At 46.7% G+C, this 26,286-nt stretch overlaps 1 protein-coding gene across 1 annotated transcript; it reads left to right on the top strand.

Moving 5' to 3' along the window:
* Positions 1–2,526: 2,526 nt before the first annotated feature.
* On the top strand, positions 2,527–26,286 carry PM20D1 (peptidase M20 domain containing 1). The gene is made up of 13 exons (XM_058275097.2): positions 2,527–2,812; positions 5,011–5,097; positions 7,324–7,553; positions 7,999–8,085; positions 8,645–8,778; positions 9,061–9,180; positions 9,997–10,072; positions 10,559–10,620; positions 10,866–10,944; positions 12,849–12,920; positions 17,092–17,260; positions 20,481–20,580; positions 23,293–26,286. The coding sequence occupies exons 1-13, from the start codon at positions 2,644–2,646 to the stop codon at positions 23,414–23,416; spliced, it is 1,509 nt and encodes a 502-aa protein (XP_058131080.1). The 5' UTR covers positions 2,527–2,643; the 3' UTR covers positions 23,417–26,286.

Raw genomic sequence — 26,286 nt, 5'->3', positions numbered from 1 at the left:
TCACATTAACAGGTTTTGGAACCCACTGTCAGAGCAGACTTTTCACACTGGTGTCCTGAGAACTTGTTGTGGCCAAGACTTGGTAGTACCAGAAAAAGTGTCAAAGGCTTGAGGTAGGCGAGCACAGAAGTGGGGATGCTCAGCTCTGTGTAGCTGGCCAGAGGATGGATGCAGGACAAATGAGCATAGGTCACCTGAGGTAGAAGAATAGAAGAATTCTAACAAGGAGATGGCTAATTTTCTGAAAAGGGGATCCAGGAGTGTTTCTGCAAATACTGGATTTCAAGGGAGCAACCAAAAGGCTTAGGAACCAATTGTATTAATCAGGTTTCTCTAGGGAAGCAGAACTGATGGGGGGTATCTGTAAATAGTATGAGATTTTATAAAATTGTCTCATGTGACCATGGGATGCACAATTCCAAATTCCACAAAGCAGACTGCAAACCAGGGGATCTGATGAAGGTCCTTGGTGAGTCTCCAGGAGACTCTGGCCACCTGAAGTAGAGATCAGAATTCTCTCTCTAAATGCTGAAATCTCTTCCCCTTTTAAGGCCTTCAAATGATTGGATGAGACTTCACTCATTACCAATGGCAATCTCCTTAGTTGATTGTAGATGTAACCAGCCCTCTATGCAATCAACTTACTGATGATCAAAGTCCATGAAATGCCCTTGTATTACAATTAGCCCAGTGCTCCCTTGATCAAACAACTGGGCACCAACAAATTCCTGGCTGAGTTGACACATTAGCCTAACCATCACCGCCCACCCCTTGTTATCCACCTAACAGTATAACAATACTCAACTCTCCTGCGTACAACTGGAAAAGCACTAATTCCCTCCAGAATAGGATGCAAGTCCTTGGATCATATTTACTCTTAAACTTGACATCCTTAAATACTATGACATGAAACAAACAAAACTTATGTCATACATATGATAAGGGAAAAGATTAGGGAAGAAAACAAAGATATTCATTTTATGTACATATACAAACCTACCCAGGCTGTGAAATTGGTTCCTTGATCTGAAGCAAGGCTGTCTGGAATGCCATGGCAGTGGCTAGGACATTCTGTAAGCCCACAGATGGCAGTTTTGGAAGAAGCATTGCATGCAGGGAAGGGAAACCGATACCCAGAATATGTTTCTTTTTTATAAAAGATTTATTTATTCATTTCTCCCCACCCCCCCACCCCCCCGTTGTCTGCTCTCTGTGTCCATTCACTGTGCGTTCTTCTGTGACTGCTTCTATCCCTATCAGTGGCACCGGGAATCTGTGTTTCTTTTTGTTGCGTCATCTTGTTGTGTCACCTCTCTCTGTGTGCGGTGCCATTCTTGGGCAGGCTGCACTTCCTTTCGCACTGGGTGGCTCTCCTTATAGGGCACACTCCTTGCCTGTGGGGTTCCCCTACGCACACTCCTGCATGACAGGGCACTCCTTGCGTGCATCAGCCCTGTGCATGGGCCAGCTCCACACAGGTCAAGGAGGCCTGGGGTTTGAACCGGGGACCTCCCATGTGGTAGGCAGACGCCCTAACCACTGGGCCAAGTCCGCTTCCCCTCATAATGCTTTTTTTTAAAATGGTATTGAAAAGTAACACTTGATTGCACATTTTTTAAAAGTTATGTTAGTGGAAGTATTATTAGTGAAAGTAGCAAAGCACGTCCTTTCTCAAATTTAGCAAACACCAGGACTGTGAAATTGCAGCTTTGATTATGAGCAGCTAAATGGCCCTACTGACTCTATTGCATTTATCGAATTTTTCTGGATAATTCTAAAATGTGAGTGATATGCTAAATGAAATTGCATAAAGGGTTCTGGAAGGGATATCTTCTGGCTCTAAGAAATCTAATTTTATACTTTTGTGTGGTAAGATTTATTTCAAGAATAAGCCTGGGGGGGGGGGGGGGCGGAGAATAAGCCTCTACCCTGAATAGCTGAGGAATTTTAGTTTTTATCCTGGTTTGTTGAATATTTAGTTTGTTAATACATCACAATTCTCTCAAAATATTTGTACAGTAGCTTTTCTAAAAATCCTTTAGTCTTAGCCTAGAGTGGCAAAAAGTGAGTAGTATCAAAAACACCTTCAGCAAAATTCCTAAACAGGAGAAAACCTTCTGAGCTGGTATTTCAATCCATAAATGGGGCAATACGTCTCCAATTTCAGATGAAATCAAGCCATGGGGCAAAAGAGTTCCCCCCACCCCACGCCTACCCCGCCCCCCAATATAGGGAAATGGTACTCCAGTTCTCAGCTTCAGAAGAAGCTAGAAGTAGAAGTAGCTTCGTAGCTTTGTTTTGTTGGGGTTTGTTTCTTTAATTTGATTTGTTTTTATTGCACTAAGCGTTCTGAGCATCTCAAAGCAGAAAATAAAGTGCAGAGAAGACTTGTCAGCTCACTCTGCCCTACAGCCCCGGGCTTCCCGGGTAGAAACCACAACTCCCAAAAAGCCTTTCGGCGCTGGGCGGGGACGCCCCGTCGATTGGTTGGTCCGCAACCCCGCAAAGCTATGATTGGCCATCTCTGGGAATGGGGTGGGGCTAAAGCAGTCTGCTGGAATTGGACTAGTGATAAGACCAAGACGCGGTCTTGGCGTTTAGGTCCAAAGTGCTGCAGCGGGTGGCAGCTGGGCCTCAGGCAGCATGGTTTGGAAATATGTGTGCGTGCTGGCCCTGGCGGCTATGCTGCTGCTAGCTTTCTCCACCGTCTCCAGATCGAAGGTCCCGCGGATTAAGGAGCCTCCGGGGGCTTCTCAAATTCCTTCTCAGTTCACAGAAGAGGAGCGCGTCGCGATGAAAGAGGCGCTTCAGGGTGAGCCTCAGTCCCCTTCGCCCACGCATGCTCAGATGTGGGTCTCTCCTCGGGTCAACCCGTGACTCCCCTCTCCTTCCGCAGAGGGTCAAAGTACTCGAGCTCGACCTCCGCAACCCACCTCAACCCGGCCCCAGCCCGCGTCCCAGCACCTGCCTGCCTCCAAGGTGCATACTCTCCCAGGCCTGGCCTCTGGAGACTCCCGGTGTCCCCTGCATAGCCCTGGAAAGTTCCAAATTCTCCCTTTTTGGAATAGCCGTTGCCCACCTTACCGTCGTGCTTGCCTGGTATATTACAGCAGCTTTTATCTGCACGGCACTTTGAACCTTTGGAGGTTTTCATGCCTGTTATATCTCTGCAATATCTTAAATAAGATTAAGTGATCTTAGACTTTACAAAGAAGGGAAATTGAAACTTAGGTCAGTTAAATGATCTTCCCCAGGGCCCCACAGCAAGAAGTGGGCACTGGGTTCCTGGTGGTTCCAAGGGGTATAGGACAGTCCTTCTCCTAATTGAAGGACCTCTCTCCCCTAGACTTCCACACAAGACTAAAAACGAATTCACCTTCTGAATCTGTGTTTTCCAGGAGGAAGGAGGAAAGTTTCTGACTGCTAGATCCTATGAGATAATAGGATCCTTCCTCAACACTAAATAATGGGTTAAGAGAAACAGCCTACATAAACGTGTGGGCAGGTGGTTTTAAACAGTGCATGAGCTGTAGTTATAGGTCTCAGAGGCAGGGCAGAGCTATCCCAAGCATAGTACAGATATTTCTCTGAAAGGTATTGGGCAGCAGCTTTTAAGAACCTCTTTGCAAAGAAAGAAAGCAAAAACTAGATCAGAATCTAGAATAGGACCTTATAGCAAATGGTTTAGAATTCTGAGCAGGGACGAAACATGAGTTCAGATCTGGATCTACCTCTCTTTGTTTTTTGTGTTTTGTTTGTTTGTTTTTTATTTATTTCTCTCCCCTCCCCCCCCCCCCCAGTTGTCCGTTCTTGTGTCCATTTGCTGCATGTTCTTCTTTGTCCACTTTTGTTGTTGTCAGCGGCACAGGAATCTGTTTCTTTTTGTTGTGCCATTTTGCCGTGTCAGCTCTCCATGTGTCTGGTGCCATTCTTGGGCAGGCTGAACTTTGTTTCACGCTGGGTGGCTCTCCTTACGGGGAGGACTCCTTGCGCGTGGGGCTTCCCTTGCACACATCAGCACTGCCCGTGGGCCAGCTCCACAGGGGTCAAGGAGGCCCGGGGTTTGAACCGCGAGCCTCCCATGTGGTAGACGGATGCCCTAACCACTGGGCCAAGTCCACTTCCCTCTGCCTCTCTTTGAGTTTCCCCATCTGTGTGGTGGACTATGATGTAAAGTTAATCCTTCCCAAAATTGAGGCCAGAATTAAGTTTGTCTGAAAGAGCCCCTTCCTCAACATCAAGCTATCCCAGGTGCATTTGTGCCCACTACATTCTTTGATAGGAATCTAAGCAAATGCTCCCAGGATTCATTGAGTTTCCCCTCCTAGTGGAATTTGCATTTGATAATGGAACCCTTGAAGCCTGTAAAGCCTTCCAGACTCAAAGGGATGAACCAATGGTGGCAACTCTGAAACTAAGAGTTCTAAGTAGGGAGAAAGAGGTTATCTTAGGACTTAAGAGCTTGTTTGGGAGCTTCTAAATCCACCCTTTCTAGGGCATTATCTGCCCAAAAACCTGGCCTTGGCTGAGACGATCAGTGAGACTGTATAAGCCATCTATGAGGAATAAGCACACAAAGCTTCATTGATGTAGGGAGACAGAACAATGGGCTCCTTGAGACTGATGGAGGTTCAATTCATCAAAGGGAGTGATGGTTTCAGAGGCAGAGAGTGAGCGCCTAGGAGCAATTTATAGTAGCTTCCCTCAATCTTGTACATTATTTTTCTATAAGAACCTTGTTAGCCTAAAACAGCAAAGAAGACCTGGGTTTAAATCCCCACTCTGCTCTTTCTTGCTGTGCAATCTTGGGCAGCTCACTTAAACTCTCTAAGCTTGTTTCCTCATCTTCAAATAAGGGAAAACAACAGTTCCGACCTCACAGGATTGTTATACCCTCTACAATAAGATAGTGAATGCAAAAGAGCTTTTTACACAGCAGAGCATTATAGAAAAAGACCAATGGTTGTTATCATCTTTAATCTTCCATCCCTGACTGTCTAACTCTGACAGGGGCCATCCAGATCCCAACAGTGTCTTTCAGTGCTGAGGAATCTAATACTACAGCCCTGGCTGAATTTGGAGAGTACATTCAAAAAGGTAACAAATACAGTGAACTGCAAACTCTGGGCAGGCGGTGGCAGAGATAGCACTAGAACTATAGTTCCTTTACGAGGTGGTAAAGAAGTTTATTTTGTGACTGAGCCAGAGGAAAATCTAATTCCCGTGGGCCTCCTTTGCATTTTGTGCATAGTGAGGAGATATAGAAGGCAGAACCCAGGAGTTAGAGCAGAGGCAGGCAGAACTCTCCCAACCTTTGCACTAAATATTTGTTGTTAATGAATATTATATAATCAAATGATAGAACTGGAAATTCCTTCCACCTGTGCAAGTTTCTAGAAGCATGTTCCACCCTCCTCCCATCCTCACCTCCAGACTACTTTACCCACCCAGGCCCCATTCCAGATTCATTACTAACATTCTAAGCTTCTAGGCAGTCAACAACTTTGAACTTTCACATCCATTTCTTCCCCCAGCCCCACTACCCATGAAGAACAGAACTGAGAAAGTTGGGTCAGGGGAAAAAGGAAACTTGAATCACATTTTCCCCCAACTGGGAAAAAACTCACGGAAAGTAGTTAGGGTCCCCTTCCTAAATCAAATTTAAAAAACAGCCCATCCAAAGTTGTGAGGGGCTGAAGAAGCTGGCCTAGGCACAGCAAGTAGCCTCCTTGATAACATTCCAGGGCAGGTGGGTCTGGATGTATCCCCATTAGCCAAGTGGAGGCCAAACTGGAAGTCTTCCCTAAATAATAGGAGATAAAAAGGTACAGTGACAGTAAACTAGATAATCTGGCTGACAAGATAAAAGCATATTCTTCAAGTTTTGGGTCTTCAGGTATCTATAAATGCATATGTGGATTATTCCAGCAAAGCCCAGAGGAAGATAAAAGTTCTTTTTCCCATGTATCTAAGCATCCTACCTGTTACTTAATAATCGACCCTGGAAGATCCACACCTGTACACAAAAATATAGCCTTGTGCTAGACGGAATAATCTTTACCTCCATGTAACAGCATATAACAGTAGGAGTGTTGTTTTGTTTAGAGGGCCCTGAAAAATATCTTATTTCGTATATATATGGCCTGTCTGGTTCCAAGTACTTTGGATAATGGAACCTACTATATTCAAAATTTAGCGCACCCCCTGTCTGTATAGCCTTGTACCATGTACTTATGATAACCTGTTACAGATGAGACCAAGCCAGATCTTGAGGAATTGTCTGTTTTAATGGTGGAATCTTGATGCGCCTATTTTTTTTTTTAAATATTTATTTATTATTATTATTTTTTAATTACATTAAAAAAAATATATGAGGTCCCATTCAACCCCACTGCCCCCGCTCCCCACTCCCCCCACAGCAACACTCTCTCCCATCATCGTGATACATCCATTGCACCTGGTAAGTTCATCTCTGAGCATCACTGCACCCCATAGTCAATGGTCCACATCATAGCCCAGACTCTCTCACGTTCCATCCAGTGGGCCCTGGGGGGATCTACAGTGTCCCGTAATTGTCCGTGAAGCACTATCCAGGACAACTCCACGTCCCGAAAACGCCTCCACATCTCATCTCTTCCTCCCGTTCCCCACACCCAGCAGCCCCCATGGCTACCGTTCCCACACCCATTTCACATTTCCTCTGTGGACATTGGATTGGTTGTGTCCATTGCACACCTATGTCAAGTGAGGGCTTAGATTCCACATGGGTACTGGATGCACTCTTCCCGCTTCTAGTTGTAGACACTCTAGGCTCCATGTTGTGGTGGTTGACCTTCTTCAACTCCATGTTAGCTGAGTGGAGTAAGTCCAATAAGTCAAAGTGTAGGAGCTGAAGTCTGTTGAGGCTCTGGGCCTGGGTGTCATATTATCAGTCCAGAGATTCAAATCCCCTACATATATCTTAAACTCAGCACCAACTACAATTCCAATAAAGTAGCATGCAAGTCTTGTGAAAAGAGATCCCCTCTGAGTCCATTTCCATCACGCAGAAACACCAGCTCCAAAGAAGGGCCATCTGTCATGGCAGTGATGCGCCTATTATTACAAAGTAATTGCGCATTAAAATATGGGGAAGAGAAATTTCAGAGATTATCTGGGCTGATCAGGAATAAGACTGACTTTGTCCCAGAAGGCTTCTTATAAGAGGCTGAATGTTTAAGACAAAATGGAACCGAAAAGGGTGGGGAGCACCGAGGTAGGTAAACCTAAGGAAGCTGTCGAACCAGGCCTTCTTTCCCTGTTTTCTCATCCCTGTGCTTCTAGTCTTTCCTACAGTGTTCAACACCAGCTTTATTCAGCATGAAGTCGTGGGAGAGTACAGCTACCTATTCACTGTCCAAGGCTCAGATCCCACCTTGCAGCCCTACATGCTGATGGCTCACTTTGACGTGGTGCCCCCTGGAGAAGGCTGGGAGGTGCCCCCGTTCTCCGGGCTAGAGCGTGATGGCTTCATCTATGGTCGGGGCACGCTGGACAACAAGAACTCTGTGATGGTTTGAAACAATATGTTCCCTCTGCCTTGGGGCCTTAAAGATCAACACAGGATGGGAGTGCCCCAGCTGATCCCTGGGAGGCAGGTGGTTTTGGTAGAAAAAATCTTGGCTGTCGGAGACCTGGATTCCAGCCATCAGTTTACTGCTTCCCTACCTGGGCCTCGATTTTTTGAACTGTGAAATAGGGACTGGACTAGATGATCTCCAGTGACTCTTTCAACTTTGACATTCATACGTTCATGTTTTTCTCCAGGTGGTTAAGGTTTTATACAGAGCCCTGCTTTCCCACATCCAGTCCCCTGGGTCTATTTGAATTTGTTCCCTTTAAAGGGAAGCTACTAGACCCTAGTTCACCAGCCCTGATATAGATAGCCAAAAGTCTTTATTGCACTGATACTTACTTAGAAAATAAGCCTTTCTTTTCCACTGTGCTTCTGTCCCCCAGGCAATCCTGCAGGCCTTGAAGCTCCTGCTGATCAGGAACTACATCCCCCGAAGATCTTTCTTCATTGTTCTGGGCCATGATGAGGAGGTAGAGCCTCCTCACCCTATATCTCTGGGGCCCCATCGTTGGGCAAGCGTCACCCTAGTTCAGTTCACTCCCCAGCTTTAGGGTCATCGTAATACTGTGTGGTTGTTTGCAAGTGTTGCTGTGGGTGTCTGAGTGCCAGAACTATCCAAGGATCTTGACCAAAGTACAGGTCCCTGGGCCCTGTGCAGTTGCTCTGAATTTTTAACAAACTCCTTGGTGAGTTCTGAGACACACCTTAAGAAACACTGGTGTGATGGAAAGAGAACCAAACAGGAAGATAAATGACTGCTTTTGATTTCCAGTGATGTCGCTTGTTTTGACCATGGGCAAGTTACTGCACCTTCTGGCTCCCACTTTCTTCATTTGTGAAATAAGGGGGTTGGCCCTTCTAGCTCCAACTTTCCATGATTCTGTGAGGCAGGATTGTCTAGGACCCTTCCCCTCAGGAAGGAGAGTGGTCAAGGAGGTTCTGGAGTCCCTAGCTAGGCTGATGTGCTCTCCATTAGCCATCTCTGGAGGTAGCTGAGAAGGACTGTAAGTCTGGGTTCACTGTCTACAGATAACAGGGAAGAATGGGGCTCAGAAGATCTCAGCTCTGCTACAGGCAAGGGGCGTCCAGCTAGCCTTTATCGTGGACGAGTGTGGCTTCATCTTGGATGGTTTCATTCCCAACCTCGAGAAGCCCTTTGCCCAGTGAGTAAAAACCCACCTTGGCAGGGATTCTCACCCCACTTGAGATGACCCTAGCCTGGTATCTGTAAGCCATGCTGAGACAACTCTTTGTTTTATCCCTTCTGCCTTCTTTACTCCAATTCTTGGCCAGTTCTGGGTCCCCCTTCCCTTCCTCCTCTAGAGTAAAATTTTGAAGCAGCATGAAGCTTACATCCTAGCCCAACAGACCTGTACAGATGGCCTGTGTGCCTATGGGATGAACCTGGGCCAGGGGAAGTCAGGAGGGCATCTCTGATCCTACAGGATTTCAGTCTCAGAGAAGGGTGGGATTAATCTCATGATGGAAGTAAACATGACTCCAGGCCACTCCTCAGCTCCTCCAGAGGAGACAAGCATTGGCATCCTTGCAGCCGCTGTCAGCCGGTAAGCAACTCCTGGCACTTTCCCACTTTGAGTTTGAGGAGGCTAAACTTCCTACCCTGAAACTGGACTGGGAAGCCATGGTGGAGGCCTAAGGAGGGACAGAGACATGAGTACCCAGGCCAGTGCTTGAGGTCAGAGGAGGATCCCTTACTACTTTCTTATGACCGGTAGGTTCTGAGGTGAGACTGCAAACCAGCAGATAAAAGCTAGGTCACATAGCTGGAATAGTCCAGAGTCTGAAGAAGCATTTAGAAATCACAAATTGGCAATGATCAGTAGAGCTTCGTAAATTCTCCACCTGACCTGGTAGGAGGACAAAGGTATATAAGGGTCACTGGCTATGGGTGAAGATTGCATGGTCTGGACACAGGAGGGCTCAACTGTGACTGTGATTTCTTATCAGTGAAATGAAAAGGAGAGTTGTATTTATTCAACAAATATCTAACTTAGTACATATCAAGCGCAAGACTTTATGCCACATGATAGGCATACAGTGGTGAACAAAACTAATAGTTACTAGAGGAGACTGACAGTTCTGCTGCAGTGTGATAGGTGCGATGAGAGTGGAGGCACAGGCACAGGAAGCCAGAGGAGGAACAGGAGGGGGTGCCCTAACACAGACTTGTTGGGTAGGGAGTGCTCCTGCTAGTGGAGTAGAGATGGCCCTGCGGGTGCTTTATCATTACAGCAGCTGGATTGTTAGAGGTGATAGGACTAGAATGGGAAATCTGCCAGGCAGAAGAAAGTTTTGACATCTTGGGCTGTTAACCTTTGTTTGGACTTGGGTAAATCTTGAGTACAACCTTTCTCTCCTAGACTGGAGCAAACACCAATGCCTAACATGTTTGGAGAGGGGCCGTTGAAGATCACACTAGAACACTTGGCAAATGAGGTATGTTGAATGGAGCAGCTGGAAAATGAAGAGTATCATATACTCCTGGTCAACCATGGAAGAGGGGTAAAGGGTAGTAGAGAGCTAAACTTTTAGAGTAATAAAAGAGTCCTACTGTTGACCAGTGCTCTGCCCATTTCCACCCAATTCCAGCCAGTGACCGAGCCAAAATGGAGGGATCTGGCTTGTTCCCAGGGTTATGATGTTGGCGCCTGTCTGAGACCCTAATATCGAATCCACCCAGGCAGCTTTTGGAAACTGTTTCCTACTCATCCTTGAGGCTGTAAACAATTATTCTACCCAATCAGACAAGCCCAGCCAGGTGGTAATTGCCTCCCTGTGCCTTGCTTTCTGGCAGAGCTAGCTGATTGCTGAGGACCCTAAAGGCACATCTAGAAAGGAAGAGAGACCCAGTCCTCAGATAGAGGGACCCTGTCGTGCTGACCCCTCTATAATTCTCCTAACCTAGTGGTTCTTTCCTTTCAGTTTCCCTTCCCCATCAATATTGTCCTGGGTAACTTGTGGCTATTTCAACCCCTTATAAGCAGGTAAAGTATTATCTTTCCCTCCCACTCCCTCCCACCCCTACCCCAAATCTACTCACTCCCCAGTCCCCTCTCCTTGACTAACCACCTCTCAGTGATGAGACACTTCATCTAATTCATATGTAAGATATCTCTCCTAGTCTTATAATGCCACCAAGATTCTGGAAAGTGGGGTCATCCTCCAACCCTCTTTCTTTCTCCCCATTAAAAAGTTCTTTCTAACTCTGACCTTAATTCTTTCTCTTTAGGTTAATGGAGAGAAATTACATCATGAATGCCCTGGTCAGGACTACCACGGCACTCACCATGTTCAACGCAGGGGTCAAGGTAACATCACTTAACTCCCCCCATATGCCTTTTCCTCTGCTGCCCACTCACTCCTCCATTTCTGGGCTTCATCTCCCAGCTCCTTCTTCCTTCTCTGCTTACACTTTGAATAATTGTCCTGAACTGTCCTGTGTCATTAGTTGGGTGAGCTCAAGAGCCAGGGTTCTGGCCTATGTCTACTACCCTTCTGAAATTACTGACCAAGTTTTGTATATGTGTATTTTAGCAAGGATGTACGTGGCCCCCTCAGTTTCTGTGGGCCTGTAAACCCCAACACCCTACCACCCCCACCCCCACCCCAAAAAACACCTGTTACACTGGTGTTAAAAGGGGTTATTTGGGGTTAATTCTTATGACTTATGTTCAGGCTATAAACCAATATTTTATATTAACCTAGCAATTCGGTCATGTTGACTAAACGTTTCTAGCCTTTCTGCCACGAAGGATCTTTTTTTTTTTTTCCCATATTTTGAAAGATTTACCCACTAACAAATATAATGAGTGAGCAATGTATTTTTCTCCTGGTGTCACCCAGAGTTCAAAGAGAGAAACTCACCATCTATTTATAAAATCTGTAATATTTGTGATATATATAACACTTAATATAGTCACATTATCATTTCCCAAAATATATTGAATATTGGGTGGCCTTAGCAAACATAAATTGCTCTAAACTCTATATGGGATTTACTTTTATAGAAATAAGTTTTGGGTGAATCAATTCTTTGATAAATTTTTATTCCAAGAATTAATTTTCAGCAAATTGGTCCATTTCCAGGTAGATTGGCCACTAAGGGGCAGCTCCATTTAAAAGGCCAAGTCACAGCCTTTCTGAAACCTTGAAGGAAATTAAGTCATTTCTATTAGTACCAATACCACCAGCACAACTTCAGGAGGGCCCATTCATGTAGACTACAACGTGACCTTGAAGAGGAACCCAGGTTGAGAATAAGTGAATGGGGCCTCCAAATTAATTCCTGCCCCATAAATGACAATGTCCAGTGTATTAGCTGGACCTGACCTGTCTCCACCAGCTGCCTATAGTGGTCAACAAATTAATAGTATGGTGTCCTTGCATTGGAATGGTGTTTTCACCTTTCCACATACTCTCACATCTGTTATTCCATTCGATCCTCCTACCAGCCCTATCAGTATTATTGTCCCCATTTGCCTGTTGAAATAGAAGCCCAAAGAGGTTGTCATTGTTCAAAATCACACAGCTAATTTGGAACAGCCCAGTTTTTCTGTCCCTAGTCTAGCGTTGTTTTGTACCATAAAAGTTCAAAGAAAAATACTCAGTTGGGTAGTCTGTTCGCTCGTGTCCTCCAGAGAAAAATTCCTCCATAGCTTCTCTTCTCCAGTTAATCCTGGCTTCTTCCTGGTCAGGCAAAGAACAGTCAGGTTTTGCAATTGGGCATGAGAAACCACCACTACCACCATTATCATCCCCCTTAGGGATCGAACATACTGTGATAGGGACACACAGAGGCACAGGGTGCCCTGTCCTGAGTCAGCACTAACACTGAAGGCTGCAGAAGTGTCCCTGGTGACCTGGGAAAGACAGTATACACAAAAGAATCACAATGGGGCAGCAAGGGCCAACACAGAGGTGTCTGCCTGGTCACAGAAAAAGCAATCTTGGGAGCAGTTCTCTGTGACCCTCCAGGACTAAGAAGGATGAAGAACTGGCCTACACAGTAGGCATACCTCTCTAGCTCTGAACATGGCCACATGTCAAGGGCCCAGAAAAGGCAAGAAGCAGACCAAATTAAATTAGGCCCTGCACCTTTAAATCTAATCAGCTTCCTCAGCCCCTGCTGGTGATGATTGGCTTTTCCTAGGCAGGGATCTGGTTTGGGGGGACTTGAGGATGACTCAGTCCAGGGTTTGTGGTTTCTCTGTAGGTGAATGTCATCCCCCAACAAGCCCAGGCCACAGTCAACTTCCGGATTCACCCTGCGCAGACTGTCCAGGAGGTATGTGTACCTTATGAGCCACACAACAGATTCAATGTCAGAGAGGTGGAGCCCTGGGGATCCAGGCTTAGCTGCAATCCCAGGGCTGGCCCAGACTCTCATTTGTTCAACCAGTAGTCTTCAAAGGCTTTCTATGCATCAGGTATTTGGATAGGATAGGCGATATCTGGATTGGGGTAAGTTGGAATCTGGGGGTGGGAGATGAATACTAATAAACTATTGGAATAGCAAACACTTCTGTAACGGCTTGCTATGTGTTTGACACTGTACTAAGGTATATATACACACACATGCTCATTTACTTCTCATAACCACCCTGTGAGGTAAAAACTGTATTCTCCTCATTTAACAGGTGAGGACACGGAGGCACAGAGCAGTAATACCATTCGCAAGACTCCACATATCTATCAGTCTTGTTCCAGAGTCTGTGCTTTGAGTTACAAAACTATCCTATAATCGTAACAATTAGGGAGGAACAAATTACTGTAGGACAACTGCAAAGAGGGGTCTGGTGCTATCTCTGAGGGTGAAGAAAGCCTTTTCTGAGCACTAGAAATTTGAGCTGGGACTTAAAGGATCAATGGAAGTTCGTCGGAAGGAAGACATTCATGTGGCTAAAGATTAGGATAAGTTGAGAAGTCATGAGAGATGGAAATGGACTTGTAGTTTGGGGAGCAAGGCCTTGTCTGCCATGCCAAGGCATTTGGACTTAAATATGTTGTCCGAACAGAAGAGAGTTGTCAGAGGTCTTCACACAGGGGAGTGGTAAACTCAGATTTGCTTTTAAAGAGATAATGCTGGAGGCAACGCAGAAGTGCTGGAGTAGGGAGAGACGTTTAGGAAGTGGCTGCATCATCTCAGGCAGTGCATATAGAGGTCTGAACGGAGGCCATGGTCTTGGGGTGGGGAAGAGGGCACCCACCAGCAAGAGATGGAATCAACAAGATGTGGTAGTAAATGGATATGTAAGAGAAAGGGAGGATGGCTCCAAGGTTTTTAACCTGGATAACTGGCTAACTGCAGATGTCTTTTACTAAAGATTAAGAAGAGCAGGTTTGAGGAGAGAAACAATGATTTAGAAGTTTGAGAAGCCTATAAGATATTAATAGGCAATTACAAATACAACCTCAGGTCTGGAAAGGGACATGAGGCAAACACAGGCTGAGGTGTTATCAGCATAACTGGAATCTCTAGAGTCAATAAAATCCCAGTAGGAAGGATGTGTAAATTAGGAGAGAGGAGGGTTGAGGACAGAACCTTACAATGGTATGCCATGAAATAATTACAAAATTAAATAATTACAAAAAGAAGTGTACAGTCACAAACTGTGATGGGTGCTATGACAATGAGGAACCTGGTGCTCTCAGAGACTATGACAAGGAATCAGACCTTGTCTGCAGGTCAGGCAAACCTTCTCCAAGGAAGTGACATTTGAGCTGAGATCTAAAGGGTAAGAAGAAGTTGCACAGCATGCTTGAGATCCACAGAAAATGCAGGCTTATTTAAACATCAGCTTGAGCTAAAGAAAAATTCAAAAGGTAAATCTGATCCTTTTAATAAAATGATCAAAAAAGGCAACCCAAAAGCTGTTAGGTGAATAATACATTCCAGAATTAAACAGGATTAGGGCCAGGTGGTGTTTCCTGAGTCTCTGGCACAAGGATCAGCCATACTTAGGCTCCAGGGGTCTTTTCTCCCTAAGTTCTTTTCCATGGAGGATTCCATTTGTCCTCACCTCTCCTCATTGCAGAGTGGGTAACAAGTTAACTGCCTGCCCAGAGTCACCCAGCATTCAGTGGGGAGCTGGGACCCATGGGAGCTCGGGAGTCCACTACTTTTCATCGAGAGACAACCTTTGTCCTCTCGCTGGGGGTTCATGGGACCAGGAAATTACTGAATTCCCCTTGTTGAGCTTCTTTCCACCAGTTTTTTTCCAGCCTCATTCCAACTCCATGCCCTTTCCAAGGGCTGTTTTCCACGCAGCTGGGGCTTTCATCTCACCAGGTTCTGGCCTTCTTCCCTCCCCTCTATTCCCCTGTGACTGTGGCCTTCCTTCCCAGTCTGCCAGATGAAATCCCTGGAATCCCTAGGCCCCAGTGAGGAATGGAAGGCTTCCATCATTCAGAAAGCTCACAGGGCCATTTGTACTACTCCCCTCCCTTGTGCCCCAGCTCCATGTGACAGGGGCATTCCCTGCTGGTCAGGTGCAGAGTTTTGGGCTGGACCCTACAGGAGCACAGACAGCTCCCAGAGTCGTCTTCCTCCCTTCTTAGTGGGTCTCTCCCATGTTCAAGGTATAGCTAGGTCTCCAGCACATGGGGAGTAAGAGCCTTCAGAAACTCAATAGGCTGCCATGCAGAAAGGAAGATTTGTTGACGGGTTCTCAAGGAACAGAAATAAGGCTAACAGGAGATGTTTCAGAGAGCCTCCACTTCAGGGAGAATTTCAGAATTTGTTGCCTTGGATGGTAATGAGCTCCTTATCACCAAACTGGGTGGATCAGAGGCTATCCAGAATGTTGTAGAGAAGATTCCTTCCTTCTTTCTTTTCTTCTTTTCTTCCTTCCTTCCTTCATGAGGTGTTTATCAAGGGGCTAATGTGGGCTAGACAGTCTTCTAGGCACTTAGGATAAAGATGAACAAGACAGACAAGATACCTTTTTAATGGTACTTACATTCTAATGGGGAAGAGAACAATAAGCAAGTAATCAAATAAATGAACAAGGTGATTTTCTAAATGGTAAGTATCATAAAGATGTAAGAAGATGATCTATCACAGAAGGAGGGTGTGGGTAGACATAGGAGCTACTTTGGACACAGTGGTCAGCGAAGGCCTCTCTGAGGTGGCATTGACATAGGGACCTGAGAAGGAACAAAGACCTGGGGGAACGGCAATCCAGACCTCAAGAGCACAGGCAGGGAACAGTGCCTAATTCCGACAGAGGTGAGATTCAGAGTGTTTACAGTGTGTCTTGTACCCTATTGTATCCTGTCAAGTATACACAATATTAAAAAGAAAAAGAAAAACAGGAGGGGGGTTCTAGATGTTCCAGGAAGCCCTATCTCACTTCATTATAAAAAAGGCATTCGTAACCGAGTTGCTCAAAAATAGAATGGCATATGTTATGTGATGGTGAACTTCCTGCCACTAGAAGTGTCTGAGCAGAGGTTGGGTGCTCAAGTGAGCAATCCTACAGCAAGATGGAAGCTGGACTTGCTACCCCTAAGACCTTACCAAGTTTTAAGTATCCATTGTCCTTACCCTCAGCAAATTTAGGAAAATATACCTAGACACAAAACAATTAGAGAGGAGTGGATGGAGCTCAAGAGGTTGAGCACCTGCTTCCCACACGAGAGGTCCAGGGTTCAGTCCCTGGTGCCTCCTAAAAACAAAAAAACAAGCAAACAAACAAACAAAAAATCAACTCAGGGGAGTCAATGTGGCTCAGTGGTTGAGTGCCAGCTTCCCATATGCAAGGTCACAGTTCAATCCCCAGCCCCAATACCTAAAAATAAAAACACAATTAGAGAACAACTAATGGTTTAAACATTTCAAGGAGCCTCACTTAATGGATAACCTTGAGATATGATGCCTTGGGCAGTGCTAAAATTGTGGAAATGTGCTGTAATGACTACAGGAGATAGACAAAGGAGAGGTCAATGAGCCAGGCATTGGCCAGAGGCTGGTATATATATTAACTCAACTCATGCTCACCACAACCGCATGAGGTAGGTGGTGCTCTTATCCACATTTTACAGATGAGCACGATGAAGCAAAGAGAGGTTAAGAAACTTGTGCAAGGTCACACCACTATAAGTGGCTGGCTTTCATCCCTTCCTTCTGTGCTCAATCAGCTGGCCCGGGGCTCATATCCCAAAGGGAAAGACTCCTGATTTCCTGATTTTCCAATTCCCCACTTCAATCCTGGCTATAAAGCAGGCCTTCCAAACATTTAACCTAAATCTATCATGCTATAGATTACTTTCCAAGAAGATCCTGCTCATATCTCCTACAGCCAGTGAGCTGAAACTGAGGTCCCAGGGCAAAAACTACTAGTCACTTCTGTAAACTCCAGAGCTCTGTCTTACTGAAGAAAAATCGGGAAAATTCATATGGTAACTTGGATAGCAAATCAGTCAGAAACTTAACTGCCTTTGTTTCCACCCCGGAGGTGCTAGAACTCATCAAGAACATTGTGGCTGATGACCGAGTGCAGTACCACGTGTTGAATGCATTTGACCCCTTGCCCATCAGCCCCTCTGATGACCAGGCCCTGGGCTACCAGCTGCTCCGCCGGACCATACAGTCCGTCTTCCCGGAAATCAATATTGTTGTCCCAGGTAATGACTTCATCAGCTGTGACAGGAGGGAGGTGGGGGAGGCGGCTGCTTCCTATCCAATGTCCGCTGCCCCACCCCCATCCCAGCTGTTGAGCCTGGCAACAGCTGGCTTCTTCCCCTCCTGATGGGACTGGAGCTGTATTTTCCCCTGGAGTGGAAGTGAGACAGCAAACAGGAAAGGAGCAGAAACAATAAACTAGGTCAGTCAACCCTGGGCCCTGGCTTAATCTGGCCCAGTCACCCTGGCATGGAGGGGAGAATTGGCCTGAACTACCCCTCTTTACTGGAGAAGCCACAGAGAGGGTCAGGTTCCCCCAGATTCTAGTTCAGATCCATCCTGGGATTACAGCTCAGCAGCAGGACTTAGACTTCTCAGCCCAGAAAAGCCTCCAGCCCAAACTATTTTAATTAACGCCATCCACGGTTCCCAGCACAGACCAGTCTCAACCGTACTACCTCTAAGCCCCTTGCGCAGTCTTCCAGCAAACTTTCCACATCTTTAATGTGTAGATGGTGGATCTCGAATTTAAGAATGGGAAAGCATCAGCTAGGGAACTTGTTAAATGTATATTTCCTGGCCCCACTCCCAGAGATTCTGACTAAGGAAATCCAAGATAGGGTCCTGGAATCTACAGGGAGAATTCTGACACAGATGCTGGCTGAACACAGTGTGCAAATCTCTTGTCTATGGTGTGAGTAGGTAAGCCCTGCTGTCCATTTGCCTTTAATCCAGGTTGAATCATTGATTCCCCCCAACATTTCCTGAGCTCCTACTTGGGATCTGGCCCTGTGCTAGGCATGGACACTTAGGGAGTTTACAGTAAAAATTTGCATCCACAAACTCAAGTGTGCAAAATGAAGCCTCTTTTAAATTGTTATATATATGTTTTATAAAATTTTATTGAGTGTATCATACATACATGCACATACATAAACAGTAAGTAGATAGTAAAAGTTGTGAACTTACAAAACAAACATGCATGTCATCGTATGGGGCTCAGCTTTTTTTTTTTTTTCAATAAACTTAAACTGGGCTGTAAGCCCCCACTCCTCAGGAAATTCCATCTCAGACATTATTGAGGCTTCCCAGCACCACACCCTTGAATCGAGTGCTTGGGGTCTTATGCAGCAACGTAGCATCAGAAAGTTCTTCGGCCAGTGGTCATCAGTCCTCATGGTAGCCTTTAAGACATCCATGCCCCAGGCACAAGGTTGCTTCAGGTTGGAGGCTTCCTCTGATTCCCTGGCCTGTCTGGGAAGTGGGATATTTACTCTAGACCTAAGGCCCCACCTCCCTGAGCTTACCAGGCAGCCATTCCCTCTGAAGTCCTGCGCCCTCCTCAAAGCCCTACCACAGAGCGGGGCCTGGGTCCCCACCACCCAGGGGCTGTGGCCCCCACAGTCCCCAGATTCTCTTCTCTTGGCCCTCAAAGACTCCTTATCCCACTCCCTCCTTTCTGAGGCACTGGTCCTAATCCTATCAGCAGAGTTAGGATTTCACAGAGAAAAAGGATGGGCAGAAATCTCCAAACCAGGAATTGTGAAGGGCCTGACTACTTGTTTGAAACGAAGAAAGGGAAATAGAACAAAACACAAATTACCATCTCATATAATCCAACTATACTTGAATTGATGCTCCAAAGTATCTTTTCCCAAGATCCCAACCCCAGATGGGGAGATGGGTGACCCGCTGCCAACTGGGGAGTGGGAGCCAGGAGAGAGTGAGTCCTGGGACTTTCCAAACCTGAGATTTGACTCTAGGAAGACAGAATCATCCTTTCAAGGATGAGAATAAATAGGGGAAAATGTGAGAGGGGAGGGGAGTGGGGTATATGGGAATTCCCTATATATTTTTTTCTCCACCCCGCCCCCCGCCAGTTGTCTGCTTGCTGTGTCCATTTGCTGTGTGTTCTTCTGTGACTGCTTCTATCCCTATTAGGGCACGGGAATCTGTGTCTCTTTCTTGCATCATCTTACTGCATCAGCTTCCATGTGTGCAGCGCCACTCCTGGGCACGCTGCACTTTTTTCATACAGGGCGGCTCTCCTTACAGGGCACACTCCTTGCGCGTGGGGCTCCCCTACGCGGGGGACACCCCTGCATGGCACGGCACTCCTTGTGCACATCAGCACTGCGCGTGGGCCAGCTCCACACGGATCAAGGAGGCCCGGGGTTTGAACCGCAGACCTCCCATATGGTAGGCGGACGCCCTATCCACTGGGCCAAATCTGCTTCCCCCTATTTTTTTTTTTTTTAAGATTTATTTATTTATTTCTCTCCTCTCCCCCCCCCCTCCCGCCCCATGTGTCTGTTCTCTATCTATTTGCTTCATCTTCTTCTTTGTCCGCTTCTGTTGTTGTCAGTGGCACGGAATCTGTGTTTCTTTTTGTTGTGTCATCTTGTTGTGTCAGCTCTCCGTGTGTGCGGCGCCATTCCTGGGCAGGCTGCACTTTCTTTTGCGCTGGGCGGCTCTCCTTACGGGGAGCATTTCTTGCACGTGGAGCTCCCCTATGCGGCGGACACCCCTGCATGGCACAGCACTCCTTGCGCACATCAGCACTGCGCATGGGCCAGCTCCACACGGGTCAAGGAGGCCCGGGGTTTGAACCGCGGACCTCCCATGTGGTAGACGGACGCCCTAACCCTGGGCCAAGTCCGCTTCCCCCCCCTATATTTTTTATGTAACTTTTCTGTGATCTAAAACTTCTTTAAAAATAAATAAAGTAGTTAAAAAGGATGAGAATAACAGGAAATAGTGTTGTACTTTAAAGGATTGCATTTTACAGCAGTAAAGTTCCCCAGAGGGTGACCTAGGGTTGTGGAGAATAAAGACCAGGTAATAAAGAAATTATATCTAGACTACTGGCCTCTAACATAGGAAATGACTGTGCCTATGAGTGTGAAATGAAGTTGCTGGCCACCCTGGCCATCATGGAGAGAGGAAGTTGGCTTTGGGCCACTCAAGGCATATTTCCCGATGGGATAGCTCACTGATGCTTGGAAAGGGGTTCCATGTTCCTGGGTGAAATGGTATTTTGGTGAGGTTTTGACAATGGGTAGCCAGGAGGACAACACTTCATAGCCATGGGCTCTTTAGGGGACACAAGCATTGCTCTGTAGTGGCCCAGGGATCCTCATTTCTCAGCCAGCCCATCTCTTGCCCCTTCCACGGCTGGGTCCCTCACCTGAAGCCCCACTCCTCTTGGTCTTCCCTTTCCAGGCATTTGTATTGCCAACACAGACAGCCGACACTTTGTGAACCTCTCTGCTGGCATCTACCAGTTCAACCCCGTCTACCTCCAGCCTCAAAGCTTCAGCAGGTGAGTGGAGCAGGTTTGAGCAGCAGTAGAAAGAGAGGAGACACATCTGACCTGTCCCTTTTCCCACCTGATTCTCCTCACAGTCCACAGAATGAGGGAAAGCTGTGACTTGCACAAACTAAAATGAAGTTGTTTTTTTTTTAAGATTTTTTTTCTCTCCCCTTCCCCCACCCCACACTTGTCTGTTCTCTGTGTGCATTTGCTGTGTGTTCTTCTGTGTCTGCTTGCATTCTTGTCAGCAGCACCAGGAATCTGTGTCTCTTTTTTGTTGCATCACCTTGCTGGGTCAGCTCTCCCTGTGTGTGGCACCACTCCTGGGCAGGCTGTGCTTTTTTCACACGGGGTGGCTCTACTTACGGGGCGCACTCCTTGCGCATGGGGCTCCCCTATGCAGGGGAAACCCCTGCATGGCCTTGCACTCCTCGCGCGCATCAGCACTGTGCGTGGGCCAGCTCATCACATGGGTCAGGAGGCCCTGGGTTTGAACCCAGGACCGCCCATATGGTAGGTCGATGCTCTATCACTTGAGCCAAATCCACTTCCCAAAATGGAGATATTTTAGAAACTGGTTGCCAGCTGTTCTCATTACCAGTCTTGCCACTCCCCAGAATTTGTAGCAGTTGCCCCACACACTCCATTTTTCAGTGATGGAGATAGCCAGGTGATTGGTAAGAACCTGGTAGAATTAGTATCCTTGGGTGCTGATCCCAGCCCTTCCTCCCTCTGGGCCTCATTTTCACCATCTATAAAATGAAGAGACTCCTCAGAGCTCTTGTTTAGTAGTCAGAGAAATGCAGACACACATGGCATCCAAAGTGAGCAAGTGCTTTGAATTCTCAGAAGGAAATACACTCTGAAAACCCAGGGCATGAACAGTAATTTTAACTGCTCTGTGTGAATTACCATTGTGTGGATTCTTAAGCAAATTTTAAATCCAAAGAGGTGATTTCCCTTTCCCTATCTGCTCCTTACCACATCCAGACCTATTTTCCCCACCAGGGTCAATTGCCAGCAGTTGAAAATGAAATTATTTGAATATGAGCCTGTATTAGTCAGCCAAAGGGGTGCTGATGCAAAATATCAGAAGCCTGCTGGCTTTTATAAAGGGTATTTATTTGGGGTAGGAGCTTACAGATACCAGGCCATAAAGCAAAGTTATTTTCCTCACCAAAGTCTATTTCCACATATTGGAGGAAGATGGCTAGCAATGTCTACCAGGGTTCAGGCTTCCTGGGTTCCTCTCTTCCCAAGTCTTGCTTTTCTCTGGGCTCAGGTCCTCTGTTTTCTCCACAAGGTCAGCTGTAGACTCTCAGCTGAACGGTTCTGTTTCTCCCTCCCCGGGGTTTCTGCCATGTCTAAAGAGCTGTCTCCATTCCTCTGTGTTCTTCTCCTGGTTAAGGTCCTCTCTTCCCAGGGCTTGTTTTTCTTTCCTCTGTGTGCTTACTTCCTGGGGCCCCAGCTCAAGACTCCAGCATCAAACTCCAAATCAAAACTCCAACATCAAAATGCCTCCAACTCTGTACCTTGCCATGCCTTTTATCTGTGAGTTCCCACCCACCAAGGGTTGGGGTCTCAACACCCTAATGATGTGGCCCAGTCAAAGCCCTAATCATAACTTAATCATGCTCAGGTACAGACCAGATGACAAACATAATCCATTATCTATTTTGGAATTTATAACTATATCAAACTGCTACAGAGCCTAAGAACAACTTTCTTGCTTGGTTTGATTTTTTTAATGGGGGATGAGTAGCTATTCTTTATTTAATCTGTGAGGTTACATGTGTGGTATGGTTATTGTTGTAGGGAGGCAGGCTGTGGGCATGAAATCTGAGAGTAAGTGGCTAAGTGAAGCAGAGAAGTGGATAGGTATCCTGAGCAGTGGGTCCTTCCTACCTGCTTAAACCCCTAGTAAGTTGGGGGATAAGGAGCTGGCTTACAGGAAGCAGATTTGGCCCAACAGATAGGGCATCCGCCTACCACATGGGAAGTCCAAGGTTCAAACCCAGGGCCTCCTGACCCATGTGATGAGCCTACCCATGTGCAGTGTTGATGCGTGCAAGGAGTGCCATGCCACACAGGGGTGTCCCCTGCATAGGGGAGCCCCACGTGCAAGGAGTGCACCCTGTAAGGAGAGCCACCCAGGGCGAAAAAAGTGCAGCCTGCCCAGGGTGGCGCCGCACACACAGAGAGCTGACACGGCAAGATGATACAACAAAAAGAGACAGATTCCCGCAGAAGAACACACAGTGAATGGACACAGAGAGCAGACAACTGAGGGGGAAGGGGAGAAAAATAAATAAATAAATCTTTAAAATACAAAAAAAAATAATAAGTCCGACTAGGGACACTGACCTAAGAGAAAGAGAATTAGGAAGACAGATCTCCCAGAGGGGCAATTATGGAATGGATTCCACATCAGAAGATGATTTTGAACTACCCAGGGGTTGATTTCATTATCCACCCCATCATTCTTAGCCATGAGCATGGATCCTTAAAAGGCATGCTGCATAGAACCTCACTTTTTACAAATGGTCTCTCTCACCTTGCTCACTTCCTGCTCTGGAAGGTCAAAGACCAGAGGCTTCAAGGGATGCGGAAGTTGGGGGGGTGGGAGACAGGGAGGAGGGGGGGGCTCTGCAGTAACATTTGTGCTACAGCAGTTGGCCCTCTCCTCTCCTCCCTAACATGCATCATCTTTGGTTCCCTTAGCATTCACGGAATCAACGAGAAAATCTCAGTGCAAGCTTACGAAACCCAGGTGAAATTCATCTTTGAATTTATCCAGAATGCAGACATAGACCGGATGCCGGTTTCTCACTGGCACGAACTGTGAGGTCAAGGAACCAGATGAGTTAGAGCTGCCCAAACTTGGGCCAGGACCAGCCCAAGCGGAAGAGCCAACCTTGAGGATACTTGCGGGCCAAACCACATGGTAACACATCATCCACCTGCCTTGCTTATGCCCCGTCTCACTCCGAGGCTTGGGCAGGGGGTGAGGGAGAGCCAGCAAGCATCCGGCTTCTCCCTGCCTCCGGCATTTCCATGCCTCCGCCGGTTGGCGTTTACTGTCCAGCCCATCTTAGAAGCGTCTGGCTTGTCTGTTCTTATGCTGGTTGTGTAATTTCCTCACCTTCCAGACCTGACTTAACAAATGCGGATTTAAAAATCCCCAACCTGACTTTACCTAATGTGAGTATTTAATTTAGGGCACTCTTGCCTCCCCCAGAGATTATAGATTTCCTCTTGTGATAACTTCCTTTCCCCTTTTTTACCTCCTTTTTCCTTGGATTCTATAACTGTCTCTTCATCTTTTTCTGTCCTGGCTCTGCATCCCTTCCCCTACCCTCTAAATTTATTGTACATCTGAATGAGGAATTAGTCAAACTGTGATGTTACCATAATTGCTACAACAGTTGGTCAAATAAAATAATCCATGGAGCATTAGTGGGTCACTGAGAGGTGACACTGAGGCAGGGGGCTTTGGAGAAGTCCCTAACCTCCTCGTTCCTGAGGTGGGAGCCTAGAAGAGAGAGACTTTGTCCTTGGGCTCCTCTCAAAGGCTCCTTGAGCTCAGTTCCCTCCTCTGCTCTGTTCCTGCCACCTGCTGCTGCTGTCCCACCCCAGGAGCACTAATCTGTGCAAACATTCCCCTGGCACATCCTATGGGGTAAGCTCCCAAGGAAAAGGCACTTGGTGGCAGCCTCTCAGCAGAGCCAGGACTGGCAGAGCCCTGGTCCTGGCACCATGTCCTGGCTCAGACTGATCAGAGGGTAGTGGAGGGCACGCCACGGGCGAGGAGACTGGTTGGAGGGATGCTCCCCTGGCTGGGGAGGGATGAGGAGGGGCAAGCCATCCTTTTTTAGGGGGGCAGCTGAGCTTCCTTCTTCCCTTTGGACTCTAACCCTGAGCATATTTTAATCTGCTCTGTAGCTGCCAGGTAGGGGGCATTGGAAGGCAGAATTTCTTGGTACAAAGCTAAGAGCTATGCTTTGTAGATCACGAGGTAGTTGGGGTCATGGAGGGAGACATGAGGGCAGCTGGGACTTGAGAGACTCCCTCTTTTCTTCCTCACCAGACAAGACCTCCCAGGCCTTTCTGGGGGTTGACAGCAATGGACTCCTTTTCCCCTTCCTCACAATGCCCCTACCGTTCTCCCGCCCCCAGGCCCTCACCTCTGTCAAGTGGAGGTGAGCGGATTCTTCAACCTTTTTTGCTACTCCCCCTAAGATTCTCATTCCTTCCTTCACCCTCTTTTTTAAATTCAGTACTTATTCAGCATTTGTTAGAGAAAGAGCTAATCCTTCACATTTGCACAGAGCTGTAAAAACGCTTTCCTTATCTCATCGGAGCCACATAAGAACCCTGTGAAGATGAGGACTAGGGCCTCAGAGCAGTTTTGCCGCTTGGGGCCCATGTAGTCCTACCCCAAACTCCCTGTTATTCTACGATTCTCCATTATTAATGGAATATACTTCACATCAAATATCCTGTTTAATCTTCACAACAGCTCTAAGGAATTAGTGCCTCTGTATTACAGATGAGGTGATTGAGTCTCAGAGGTGAAATAACTTGTCCAAGGTCATGCAGGTGTTAGGACTGAGTCTATCAGAATCTAAACACTGTGCTAATATTGCTGAAGGGGAAACTGAGGCTCAGAGAAGTCATTTGCCCAACATCACGTAGTTCCTTAGGGGTGGCACCAGAATTCAAATGCAGGTTAAAAATCCCCAAGTCCAGTGCTTTTTCAATTGCACCCACGCTGCCCGCCACTAGAACCTGTGATGTGTGGCTCATTCATTCTGATCCAGGAAGATCCGAAGGACAGGCTGTTGTTTTCCTGCTGGATTTAGTTCTCAGCTCAGATCCTCTGTGTTCCCCTGGCTGACCTCTTCCTATTCACACCTCTCCCTCTGTCTGCCAGCATTCCTCACCAGCCCCAGGCCTAGTTCCTGGATTCAGCTCTTCTCCTTTCTTTTCTGAGATTGGAGACAGCCAGGTCTCTAATGATGTACGGAGTAACTAGGAGAAGAATGGGCAGAGGACCCCTGTCTCCATCCAGTCTCACTACTTCCTCCAGCCTCCTGAGAGGGAAGGGAGACCCTTGAGAGGGAACTGCTGCAAATTCTGGCTCTGAAGACAGACTTTCCAGCCCTACAACCCCTAAGGGCTCTGGAGAAAACAATTCAAAGTGCTAGCCAGCCAGGACAACATGATCCCAAGATTCTGGCAGGAAGGTGCAACAAATCCAGGACTTTCCTTCACCCCTACCCTATCCATCTACCACTCTCCAAATCCACATGGAGAGAACCCTGCAGAAAATCACAGGTGCAGCCCACTTAGACCCCTCACCTCCGATCAGGGACTTAAGCTTCTTACAGCTCACACTCTAGGATGAGAAAGAAGACAAGAAATTTGTAAGAAAAGGAAAGGAATAAAGTTTGAAAGAAATTTGTAAGAAAAGGAAAGGAAAGGAATAAAGTCCCGAGATGATTTTCAATCAGGGCTGCTAAGAACTCAGGCCACTCAGATCCAGTATTCTGTTCTTCCAGGAGAGAGACTCGAAGAAGACAGAGTTCCTACTCAAGAGCTGAACATTTTATTAAAATGTTTTGGAATTTTATGAAATATTTTTATAAAAATGAAACTAGTTGCAATTCTAGTGTTCAATGTCCATCTAGTTGTCAATAAAAAGAATCAACATCA

This window comes from Dasypus novemcinctus, chromosome 13, assembly GCF_030445035.2.
Source record: "Dasypus novemcinctus isolate mDasNov1 chromosome 13, mDasNov1.1.hap2, whole genome shotgun sequence".
In the NCBI taxonomy this organism is placed as follows: domain Eukaryota; kingdom Metazoa; phylum Chordata; class Mammalia; order Cingulata; family Dasypodidae; genus Dasypus; species Dasypus novemcinctus.
The sequence above is the reverse complement of the archived record's forward strand: the minus strand, read 5'-3'. Positions and strand labels throughout refer to the sequence as shown.

What these genes read in the sequence shown, in the direction of transcription:
- PM20D1 (XM_058275097.2), top strand. Translation starts at nt 2,644, where the DNA reads ATGGTTTGGAAATATGTGTGCGTGCTGGCCCTGGCGGCTATGCTGCTG. An exon ending in ACAACAAGAACTCTGTGATG is followed by an intron (nt 7,554 to 7,998) that starts GTTTGAAACAAT and finishes TCTGTCCCCCAG; the next exon opens with GCAATCCTGCAGGCCTTGAA. An exon ending in TTTCAACCCCTTATAAGCAG is followed by an intron (nt 10,621 to 10,865) that starts GTAAAGTATTAT and finishes CTTTCTCTTTAG; the next exon opens with GTTAATGGAGAGAAATTACA.